Source organism: Xiphophorus couchianus, chromosome 6, assembly GCF_001444195.1.
Source record: "Xiphophorus couchianus chromosome 6, X_couchianus-1.0, whole genome shotgun sequence".
In the NCBI taxonomy this organism is placed as follows: domain Eukaryota; kingdom Metazoa; phylum Chordata; class Actinopteri; order Cyprinodontiformes; family Poeciliidae; genus Xiphophorus; species Xiphophorus couchianus.
Window position 1 is genome coordinate 11320796 of NC_040233.1, and position 12974 is coordinate 11333769.

Below are 12974 nucleotides of genomic sequence, written 5' to 3' on the forward strand. Positions count from 1 at the left end.
CAGTGTGATAAACCAACACAAAGTGGTGCACATAGAAATTATTACAAGGTTTTCAAACATTTTCACCCCTACAAATCTGAAACTGTGTCATCTGTAAAGACTAAGGAAGACCTTATTCAGGTTTACTTATTCACATTATGATGCCACGACCCTTTTTCACCATAGGATTTCTCTATTCAGAGTGATGTAAAAGTGAAATAAAACAAATGGTTGCACTAGATGTTTTTTGGGGGGTTTTTTAGCATTAAGACTATTTCTTATTTAAAAGTATGGAGGCAACAAATTCTTTCCCCTCATCTTTGCAATTATGCTTAACTCCTTGGTCTATCACTTAGGTCTGCAACCTTTACAGTCCAAAGAGACATTTTTATCCTTTGTAGAGATAAAAAAAATTGTTTAGAGCCACAGAAGTTACACAACCTTTTGAAAGGAAGACATCCTCTCATTTCTTGTGTATATCTACTGTATTTTCTACAGTAATTTTGAAAGAATCAACATTTATTTGTATTATTTATTATTTTTCTTTTTTACATCACTTTCTGCAAATGTGAAATTATTCTTTGGCAAAGCATTTTGGTTTTCTATTTATTTTAACAAATGCAAAATGTGCATGTAATTGTTACATCTACTTTTAAATATTAGTTGTTTTTTTTATCATCTCAACCATAGTTCGGAAGAGTCATTGTGAAAGGTCCAACGATCAACTTAGGTTGCAGACCTCTGGTCTGTTACATAAAATCGCAAAAAATACAATCAAGTTTGTGGTTTTTGGTTTAAATGATAAAATGTAAAAAGGTTTTAAGGGGAAGGAGTACTTTTGAAAGGCTCTTTCGAAATTGATGATAAACCAGTTTTATATCCTCTATTGTTTATTGAGTAAATATTTACTGGCTGTTTTATCACATTTTCACTCGCAAAATCGCACGTACTTGAATGCTGCCGAAGCTGTCTGACTAACTGAAACACCTACTTTGGCAAACGCATGGACATCTGTGCAAGAATAAAATTATTTCATTTGAAAAGCCCTTCTTCTCCTCTAGTGAGATGAAATGAACGAGTGAGTCATACACAATAAATTAGAAAACAAAGGTATTCCATCATTCAGTGAATCAATTATGCTGCTATTTTAGGAGGCAACTGGGTCCTATCTGTCCCCCGGAGGGAAGATCCCCATCAGATGGACAGCTCCAGAGGCTATCAGCTACAGGAAGTTCACCACGGCCAGTGACGTGTGGAGTTATGGGATAGTCATGTGGGAGGTGGTTTCATATGGAGAGAGGCCATACTGGGACATGAACAACCAGGATGTGAGTAAACGAAGTGGCAGGATAATGAACTGGCTTTCCTTACGTTTACCATGTCTCAACTTCACTTTTATCCTCACATAAAGTTTTATATGATGCGTTTTGATAGCACATGGGGACTCGACCTCGTGCAAAAAACAATTAACCCATATTTGAGGTTAGAGGAATGTACAAATATAGTGCTGGTTTGGGGGAAAAACAGCCCATCAGTTCCCGCTTTTCAGCAACTGTTAATTGCTCCTTCGTTGGGCACTTGAGGATTAATGTTGAAATGAACAATTTTCTAAACATGATTTAAGTCCTGTAACTTTGTATGGCAGTCCAATTAAACTTTTACCTCTCCTCGCTCACCAAAAGGGATTTAGCCTGAGCCAATTTAAATAGCAAAATAAATTAAACAGATGCTGCTTTTTTAGCATATTGGAGGGCCAAATAACTTGCACCCTATCCACTGCATTCTAGCCGCTGTCTTTGAACACCGCACTTATTTAGAAATGACTTTCAAATTGTCTCCAAACACTGCTGAGGCCAAGTTTAGATTGCTTTTGTGCACCAATCTAATTATTCTTAGGATATTTGTTAAAGCTGTAAAGTGTTTTTTTATATATAGTTTATTTTCATTCTGCAGCCAAGCTGCAACTAAATTTAAATTTAGATGTGATATAATCTAGCATTTTTTTTATTCTTCTTAGTGTGTACCATCACGTTTTCAGCTTAGAAAAGAGAAAGTCAATCTGGTTGAAGAAAAATCTTAAGTGGTTTTATATAAATCATATTCACACCTTTTAGTCTGCTGTTGTCTTTTGGGATTATTTTTTATTCCCTTCACACTTGTCTTAAGTGAGTCTGCGGCAGAGGTACTCATTATATCGACTTGTCATGCCTCATCAGTCTCCGATCTGAGAACTTGAGCACACTGTCTGAAATCACACCCTGGGAAGCCACAGAGGAGTTTGTTTGGCTCATTGTTCACGACTAAAGCAGATATAATGATGAGTGCCTTTATGGGGAAAAGCCCTGAGGCTTGCACCAGAGTATACATTTTTCTTACTAGCAAAGGGAACTAAATCACCTTTTTTAATTTTTTTTATTTTATTTAATTGTAAAGCAATTCATTTAGCTTTTGTCTTAATAGCTTTGCATTTTGTTTTATTTTGGATTCTTATTGAATTTACTTATATTACTCTTTTTAAATGTTATCTTAGTTTCTGTTTTTTCATATTTTATTTGATCGTTTCTTTCTTTTCAGTATTTAAATTATGTATTTTATTTTTTGTAAAGTATTTTTTGAATCACTTTCGTTGGTTGATGTTATAACAAACATTAGTAAAAGGTTTTCTGGGTGTTGTATTATCATGACTGTATGTGCTGCAGGATTATGACCTGGTAGGTCAACAATAGTTACAAGATACATAAATATCACTAAATTTGAAATGCACTGAAATTCATGGGAATCTTAGAATATTATGTGTTTGTGCTTTAATAGTAATACTTTTTATCCCAGAATGTGTAGCCTGTGCTACTCACTTTAATCTCCTATATTTTGTGACATTTCTGTCAAGTATTCAGGTGGTAGTTAAAGGTCAAAGCAACTGGTAATTTGTGCAATTAGTTTATCATTCAAAGCAAAGATGAACATATTGAACATGCTGAACGTCTGCATGTTTTGATTGCCATTTGGCAGGTCTTTGCATAACATTTAGCCCAAAGCGCAGCTGCGTCAAACTGCTGCTGGCATCTCTTCCAAAAGTACTTGTGCTTGTTCAATCATTTTAAAGATGGCTTAAGTTTAAAAAAAATTATCGGACAGACGTAACAGTTCAAAGATCATCCTTAATCCCTGCCCTTTTATAAAGGTGATTAAAGCGATAGAAGAAGGATACAGGCTGCCTGCTCCCATGGACTGCCCTGTGGTGCTCCATCAACTCATGCTGGACTGTTGGGAGAGAGAGCGAGGAGACAGACCCTCCTTCAGCCAGATCCTCAACATGTTGGATAAACTTATACGCAACCCTGGCACCCTGCGGCGCACAGGAGGGGACAGGTACATAGTGCATGTCAATGCACACAGATAAAAATAAACATGTGCGCCAAGGCAAATACTTGCATATCTATGCATGAACTCCCATATCCAATTTATCACTATTGCAAGTAACGGTCTCCCGCAAAATAAGAATAACTCTATTTTCCTACAGACCTCCGGGGACCATGCTGGAGTCCAGGGTGGGATCAGAGGTGTGTGTGTCTGTTGTACCAGAGGTGTGTGTGCCACCGTGGTCGATGTATGAATGGCTGCAGTCCATTGGGTTGGAGAGATACAGAGACGTCCTTGCAGCTGCAGGATACTCCAGCCTTGAAAGCCTCCTGGCTCTCACACACCAGTGAGTGCAGCTTATTTTAAATGTGCTTTTTCTGCATTACACAGAGATATAGCGTTGATGCTGATTCTGCTACATAACCAAAATGACCTGATGCAGCTTGTAGGAACAGTCTACTGCAAAAGCATTTCTATGACTTCACCTATGAGCACATTGTGTCATGGTACAAGCATAACTTTGATGTGTTGTGTTGGGCTTAATGTAGTAAGATCAACAAAAAATATTGCTGATTTGCAAGTAAAAGCAAAAATATATATATTTTTAATTATTACAAGTGTGCCGTGCTCTTGCATTTTGGCTGTATGTTTAGTGTCATCGTACTTCTGAAAGCTCTGCCTATCTTTCTCATGATATTCTATCAGATTTCCTGATTCTGCTGAAGAAAAGCATCACCATAGCATGATGCTGTCACCACATGTGTCATGCTGGTGGCATCGTCATGCTACATCACACAGTGTTTTGCATTTTGGCCAGAAAGTTCAATTTGTTCAATTAGAGCACATTTTGCTACACGTGCTTCGAGGCAAAATACATACCAGACATCTGAACCATATGTGTGTTTGTTTCCCCACAGGGAGATGGACAGACTTGGAATAATCACACCGTCACATCAGGACATACTAATTGCGAGTGTGCAGCAGGAAATGTTGTCCCAAATGCAACACATGCAACACTCTATGGTCCCGGTCTGAACTGGTGAGCAGTTACAAACCTGTTTTTTGAGAAGAATTTTATTTACCTCATCTGTGCACTTTAGAGGAACTGTTCACCAGTGGAAGTACAAGAAGTGAAGGCAAATAAAAAGAAAACTATAACGAGGAGCACTTTTGTGAACTTCCATCATGTGGAGCTTTCTACAAACCCTGATCTGGACGTGGGCACAGACAGCACTTAGCTTCTGAGAGCTTAGTCTGATGCCTCATCCTGTTTTTCTAGCTCTGATTTCGCCTCTTTTCTTTTTTTTTCTTATCTGTTTGGTGAAGGCTGACATGTGCATAAGCAGAATGGCTTCCAGGGTTTTTTTGGGGGGGGTTGCGCTTCACTTGAATTAAATGTATTTTTTTTGTTTGTTTGTTTTATCTGATGAACGTGTGCGCGCGTGTGTGTGTGTGTGTATACACTGTGTAGCATGAAACCATTCAACATGAACTCTCCTTGTTAAGATGAGTCGGCTGTCTTCATGTAATCTTAATATGCAAAGTTTAAGAGATAGCAGGAGGACTCAGACAGAATGTATCACTTTGAGCTCTTACTGATTTCACACCAGTGGATTGTTCTGATCAAAATCTGATTTGATTGTTTTTCTTAATCTTTTTTTTTTCAGATTGAACAAACTATTGCTTTTGTTGATTTAGAGACAGTTAGATTAGAATGTCATTCATCTGTGTCTATATATACACACACTCTTTGATGCTGAGGATTAGCTACTTGAAGCATTTTGTCTATTTATGGTCCTTTTTTTATCAAGTTTGTACATTGTAAAATAGAAACGCTGAGGAGATGTAATGAGTGCCATATTGCGTTGCAATAAATGCCAAACTCATTGGTGTATGTCATGCTCAATTGTCTTTGAACAGCAGTGCAGAACAACAACAAAAAAGCCTTCACATAAATTAATCCTTTATCACAAAAGCTGATCCTCAACCTGAAAAGTTTTAGAATGATTCGATTTATTGGCTTAAGTACACTTAATTTGTGGAGGAAAAAAATACCACATAGAGAAATAACTGTTTACCAAAAACCGTGGTGGAACAATCGGTGGTACTCCAAGGTTGATGCTTTTAATGACTTTAATCATTTTTGGCGATTGGACTGCACTTTGATCTTTTCCTGTGGCAATCAGAATGAGGGATCTTTAACCATTCCTCTTTACAAATTCTCTCAGGATCATCCAGAATCGTGGATCTTTACTTATTCCATCTTTTCTTTAGATAAGGCATATTTTCGGTATAGTTCTGGCTTGGGAACTGAGATTGTAAGGGAATAAGGTGGACTTTAAGTATGAACTTTGTATTTAACACATTTAAAAAGCGTTGACCCTTTTTCACAATTTTCAATATGAGCTGTTTATCTTTGTTAGGAGTATCAGTGATTGTGCCACCAGTGATTTTGCAGAGTAAAAGGAGGGATTTTTCCCCCCCCACTCCATAAATAAACTCAAAACAAAAGATGTATTTATAAATCTATTTATATATATGTGTGTGTATGAGAGTGTGCTGTGGCCATAAAAGATCCATTTATTTTAAGTCTTTTTACACATTGTCACTTTGTGCCAACAAATGTGGCAGGCGCTATGCATTGTTTATGTAGTAATTTGAGGTGCTTTCCGTTTTTAGTCTTGGCAATATAAGTGTCCTCTGTGAAAGCCGAGACTGAGTAAGAGGTTCCTGCAACGAGGAAAACAACCCTGGAAGGACACCCTGCTGAAGTGCTGCTGGTGTAATGACACACAGAGTTGGGTTGGTGTTTGAGGAGGAGAGAACAAACACAAAGAGAAAAGAGAGAGAAAGTAAAAAAGAGGAGGCAAAAGAGCGAGAAAAAAGACGGGCTTGAACGGAAAGGGGGTAAGAAACAAAAACGAGAGAGTGAGATGTCATCTGTGTGTGGCATCACATTTTTTGTCAGCTAAATCGGGCTGAGTCTGCAGTGCAAAGCTGTCGAATCAGCAAACATCTGTCTCCCACCACCAACCACACACAGATATATTCACAGCATACATATAAATGTATCTTACACACACACACACAGAGAGAGAGACTCCAGGGAGTTGATTGGAGGAAGCCTTTGATATTTAAAGAGCGAGAGGATATGATCTGGTTTCTGGCAACATTGTCAATGTTTTTTCAGCCTAATGAGAGTTGCTAGCTTCCACACAAGTGAATGCACACGCATACCCTCACACACTTTCAGACCCCTGCCTCCCTCTTACATCCAAATAACACGCTGCAAACGAAATGCTGATGGTGGTTAATGAGGCAGAAGCCTCTGAGTAAGAGACACAGGAAGAGAGATGGAAGGATGAAGCCTTGCCTCAAGGCAATGAAACAGAAAGCTTCTGTCACTTAATGAGATACTGACACCACATTATGCAGGTAGCTGAATGTGGTGATACGACACACTGAACCATGGTTGAAAATATGCACAATGGCACCTTTACAGACAGGAAGTAGCTGTAAGTGTAGAGCAAGTTATCCCCATCGGCTGCTTCTAACTTCTTTTAAGTCCAAGCTAGCATCACGAGGATATGGCTGCTGCTATTAGGTCACTGGTATTAGCTCCTTTATTTCTAGCATTTTAAAAAGAGGAAATTGTAAAGAAGATGAACTAAAGTCGAGCTACACAAATGCATCGAGTGGAGGCTGAAGCCATTTTCACTCATGAGACCAGTTCAGTCAGATTTTAGTTACTTTAAGCCTTACTTTTCATACTTGCTTGGTTAATACTAATAGGAACAAACTGAATGTGACATAGTGGATGAGAGTGAATGGAGGAAATGCTGGTAGCTACTCCTGGAGTTCCATTAATGGCTGAAGTTGGAAGTTAAGTTGACATAAACCCAACCTAGCCTTTTCCAAGTTCCAAGTTTGAAAAATAATTAGAACTTCTAATTGAGGCGTTCAGTGATCAGGCTAATGACTGGTGCTCTTTTACAAGCTAATGTCCTTTCTGCAGCAGGTTAGGGTTGCAATTCAGCTCCAATTGAACAGGCACCTATAATAAAACACAAAAAGGATGTTGAAAACAAACCGCAGAAGTTAACTAGAAATGGAAAGCTGCCACAATACATATACTGCTTTGATTTTAACGCAGAAATGTAGGCCCAATCAAATGTCCGTATACTATTGATGAATATACTTTATTAATCCCAGAGGGAAATTCACATTTCAGTAAAACCTGTTCACTAGACAATTAGCTGTGACTGATTTTGTATGAATTACAGAATCAGTGTAAGGTGGCACAGACAACCAGTGTGATCTTAGGCTGCCGAGGTGTTAAATGTAATGCAAGGGGTGCAAAAGTTGTCTTAGACATGTTTGTGTGTGAACTGCTTAACAACTCTCAAGCCAGCAGTCTATATCACAAATTGTGAAAGCCATAATGTCACAATTCTGTGTTAAAACTTATTTCTATTATTCATAAATCACCCTCAAATTTTAGAAAATAGAATATTTGGGTTTTCATTAGCATTAAGTCATAGTCCTTAGAGTAACAGTATATGATAAATGTGTACACAAGAAAATTTCCTACTAAAGTAATTTGCTTTAGAGGCCAAATGATGTAGCTGCCAATTCAGTGTATCTAAATACAGTTATTTTTGCCAAAAGCTTATCTGAAGGAGTTCCACATTGTCATAAAGAGTATTAATTGTTGAGATGAAAGGACAGAAAAGCCACACTGACTGATGGTAGAGTGAGCAGTAGTCCATTTAACCCTAAAAGCAACTCTCGTCATATTGAGAAAGGCCAGATCAAATTGAACCTTTCTGTCTTCGTCTCTCAGTGGGAGGCGATTGTGGGGTTTTGTTCCCAGATTAGGGCGGGTATGGAACCGGTTAATCCTGCCAGCGTTTCCATGTGGGAGTGGCAGCAGGGTGTCTTTACTGTGCGGCCAGCCGTAATCTAAAGGCTGCGAGATTAGGCTTTATATCGGAGCACGTTCACTCGCACAGACAGAGGCGCGCTGCACAAAGTCTAGGTTTGTTTCAGGATTAAAAGCATCACCTCAATGACTGATATAATGCTTCAGGCATTCCCACGGTAAGCATGATGAGGATGTCTGTTTGATAGCTATAAGTGCTGAGTTTGTGTGCGCGTGTGTGTGTGTGTGTGTGTGTGTAGGTATTTTCAGCTGCTCCTGATGAGACATGGAGGTAGAAAAGAAGCTCAGGCCAGTGACAAGAGACAAATCTGTTTGCATTTTTTTAAACAGATGTGCCCATAGTTATGTATGCATTAAGTTACAATACTTTTCTTCAGAGAAGACATTTAACTGGTCATAGCTCCAGAAGAATATTTCCCTTCATTTATTTATTTTTTGTTTATTTGAAAATTCAGAGTTTACTTTTGTCTTTTCACACAAAAACCAAAACAAAACATGCAAATAATGTGGCTGCCTAAACAGATTTGGGTTCCTGCAACCAGATAATATTTGGACCTCAAACACACTCAGAATCTCTCTCTTTCACACACACGTGCACACACCCACACCACTCCAGTGCCACTAGAGAAGCAGCTGCCCTCCCTGGCAGGCCATGCTCCCCTCATTATGCTGGTCACTCACTCGTGTCCTGGCTCTGTTTCCTGTCCTGCTGCCTCTGCTGCTTCTGCTGGACAGGTAGCATCTGACTCACATTAGGCTGCTATTCATGGCTTTTATGGAGACCATTATCAAATACTTACACGGAAACATTCTTTAGCTATGGAAAATGTCATGTTTCACATTAAAAGTACGACATTATTGTCATTTTATTTTGTAGACAAGACTTTCTTTTTGTAACGGCTCCAGATTGTATAAGGACATTTAATGGTATTTGACCTGAGATGTCTTAGCATACAAACTGTTTTCAAACTACCAACATTGCTTCAGAGTTAAGGGGTCCCAGTTCTTTCATTCTGTTTCTTCCAGTAGTTTTGCGTTTCATTTCATTGCCCAACTCATTTATAATGGTTTAAAAGCTGAATGCTTTACAAGCAGGCTGTATGTTTTTGCTTCAACAGTGACTCAATTTTGTTTTGTTTTTTATTTAAATTTTACTAATCAAGGAAGGTCCCGTTGAGATTAAAAACCTCTTTTCACAAGCGTATCCCTGGCCAAGATGCAGAAAAAGTGAAAAGTCAAAGTGTTTACAAATGATGGCTCAAGGTCAACAAGGCTGTTTTTTATCATTCAGCACAATATTCACAAACACTTTACATCTCACAATTTGCAACAAAATTTCAACGATTTAAATGAAAGTCTTATAGATATGGAGAAGATGTATTTGAAACCCAAAAGCCTTATAAATATTGCATTCAAGCATGTCTTTGTGGTTGTACACTGACATTGTAATTCAATGTACTATACACTTCTGCTTTGAGCCAATCCATAATTATTTCATGTGTTGTTAAATGTAGTAAGCGGGTACAATAATGATTATTGTTCCAACAATCATTATTGTTCGTACAATAATGATTATAGTTCCAACAATAATGAACAATAATGTTCATTATTTTCCTCATTCATTAGGAAAACTTGGATACAAGTTTTCCATGAAGAGTCAAAAGCCCATGTAGGACAGCCAGGCACTGCCTTACTGATCCTTCTACGTTTTGTTCTAAAATCAAATAAGTCTCTAAAGACTTCAGTGGTAAAGAAGCAGTCATCAGACAGGTTGATAAAACACTGCTAGGTGGAATACAGCTGTGGGTTTGGACAAGTTACTGCCCTATAGAAGTCCAATTAGAGCGACATGCACAGTTAGGTTTAAATGTGCAAATAATTTCAAAAATGTCATGCTAATTTTGGGGTTTTAATGTTGCATTTGAACAGTTATTTTTCAAGGTAGAGAGACAATTTGCTTATATTTCTTAACAAGAATTGGGTGCAGAAAGTGTTTTATAGCGGGATTTTTCTGATCCAGACAACGTCAATATTACTTTACTCATTTGTATCCAAGTTTAGCTGTGGATCTATAGTGAAGAATTGAGAGAATCGACAGTTCTTAGGTTTGAAAAACTTTCCTTGACTCCAAAGAACACAATTATTTTAATTACCAAGGATGTTACCAAATGGATGTACCTCAACTAGTCTCCATTAGGTTTCCTGTCAGCTCCATCAGATTTGACTTCCCTCTCACCAAACAGAGGACGAGTTTCAACTTTTTCGAACAGCGGCATTAACCTTTTAGAGGAGTCGTTCATTAACTAAAAGGTAGCATTACACCCACTTTCTCTATTTTTAAGATAGTCTATGGACGGCACAAAGGAGGCAGAAATGCACTTAGTGGTGTTTAGCCTGAAATTCAACCCTCAATCTGCTTAAGTACACATTTCAGAGTGTGTTTGTCAACGTGGTTGCATTTCAGGATCTGTGTAATTCCTATCTTCAGCACATCTTTGCAGACCTTTGATTTGAAAAGTACCCGAGTGGCTGCATTTATCTTCCAGTCCACCATCAACTTAGTGATAGCTTCCTGATTGAGAGAGACAGAGTAAAAACGATGGAGGAAGGTAAAGAGACAGCACCACTCTGTCAAGGAAAGTTTCGTCCTTCATCAGCCCTACATCTCAGTTTCCTTCTATCCTCCATCTAATTAAAGAAGGATAGATGATCAATAGGGGAGAAGCAGTGGAAGGGGATTAGGATTAGAAATCGATGACTTTGTTTTCTTCGGTCTGCCAAAGATAAACACTGCCTTAAGACACTGACAACGCAACAAAGAATCTTTTACAGCTTTTCATGCTGCAGAGAGGGCATGACATCCCCTATGTGGACAGATACACATCTGGTTGGTGCTTCTCACGCTGACTTAAAAAGAGATGTTTCGATCCATCCATGATACTGGGGGAAAAAAATGGGGGATGGGCTATGATCAAGTCTAGAAGGTGTTTAGACAGAGATCTTTCACCAAGACACCAAGAATTGATGTTCCGTGGGCTTTATTTTCTGCATTATGGATAAAATGCATTTAAAGCAAGCAAAAGTGCATTGCAAAAGTGTTTGTGTGCAATCCAGTTTGTAGAGCTCAGATCAGAGATTGATTGCCGGTTCGTATCAAATCGCCTGTTCAAGACTCTCTGAGAATAGCTTGAGATGACTGATGAAGAGGTGGCGCAACGCACTGCAAAGGCTGAAAAGGAAAAGTGATGCTCCTAAAAACCTGAGTGGGCTGGAAGGAGTGAGGCAAGGCATTCTGGGTAGGTGAGGCTTCACCTCCCACACAGGGTTTCAAAAACATAAACCCTGCTTTGATCTGTCTCTGCATTTTTCTCTCTCTCTCTCTCTCCATCAACTTCGCTTTCCTTCCTTTTCACATGCAGAAACACACACACACACACAGGGTGCACACACACCCTGTTTGTTGTGGCTTTCGCCCCACTCCTCTTTGAAAGAACAAAGGCATTTGTCTATGCTCCCTAGAGATGAAAGCCCAGCTTTGAGATGACCCATTCACCTTTGGTACAGGTGCTGCCACTCCAATTTATTTATTTATTTATCTATTTATTTATTTATCTATTTATTTAAAATTAGAAGGTTTGTTATTAGATTTTTTGCCACTAAGGTTTCGGTGAAGACATCATGATAATCAGAAACCTATTATTCCCATTCAGAGTCACAGGTGTCTGATGTGTGGATGGGAGCACGCAGCAGAGCGGAGGAGCAAAGGACAGCTGACAAAGAAAGGCATTCATCCTGTCTGCAGTTCAACTGACATGCATGAAATTGGGTTTTGGAGATAAACAGAGTATCCTCAAGTGAAGGCAACATAAAGGTCCGATACTCTTGCTGCGCGCGTTTTTCACAACCCTGTTTTTATTCTTATTTTTTTCTCCCTCTCTGTGGGTTTGATCTCTTTGTACTGAATGAACGGTAAACAGCTGTTTCTGAATGGGTTTTTTATGTGAAGAAGAAGATACAAGTTTTACGTAATAAAACATTTCCACAAACATCAACAAAAAGTGAAAATTGCATTTGTTCAAGGGATAGTTATGGGAGTTAAAGTGTTAAGAGGTTACTGGGCCGTTTCTAAGATTGGTGCTGCTTAAAAGTTGTAGAATTGTACTTTTACGTCTGTTTATCTCTAATGTATACTAAATGAAGACTCCAAGAAAACATGAAGTGTCCTTCTACAGAATAAACTCTTGAGAAATACACCTATTCCTGTGATCTAGCGAGAATGTGGCTTTGCGGCAATGAATTTGTGTTGTTATGGCATCTTGAAAACAGTCGTTTTATCATCAGGAAGTAGCATTTTGGATTGTCCAAACACATTACTGTTGAAAAATTGAGAATAACACCCTTTCTTTTAGATCAAATTGTAAATAACCAGGGTTATTTGTGGTGTCATCTGACTGAACAGTTTTGCAACATTACCTATGCTCAGGATCCAGTTGTACTTGTGGAACAGGAAGCCCTGGCAAACAGATACCCGAGAAAGGTGATTGAACAGACACAGGAAGGAGAAAAGGGATTATGTGTTTCTCAGGATACTTGTGTGTGTGTGTGTGTGCGCGTGTGTGTGTACAAGAAACATTTCATTCCAGGCCAGTTGGTCAGATGGCTGCTGATCCTTGTCCATCACACATTCCATCAT

General features: G+C 38.6%; 1 protein-coding gene across 1 annotated transcript in view; it reads left to right on the forward strand.

Annotated features, from left to right (window-relative positions):
- Positions 1–5233, forward strand: part of LOC114147016 (ephrin type-A receptor 4-A-like) — a 31130-nt gene extending 25897 nt beyond the window's left edge. Inside the window, exons 16-19 of the mRNA XM_028021528.1 lie at positions 1131–1307; positions 3161–3348; positions 3500–3685; positions 4257–5233. Of these exons, the coding sequence (XP_027877329.1) occupies positions 1131–1307; positions 3161–3348; positions 3500–3685; positions 4257–4374 (669 nt within the window). The 3' untranslated portion in view covers positions 4375–5233. The remainder of the gene's footprint in view (positions 1–1130; positions 1308–3160; positions 3349–3499; positions 3686–4256) is intronic.
- Positions 5234–12974: the final 7741 nt, after the last annotated feature.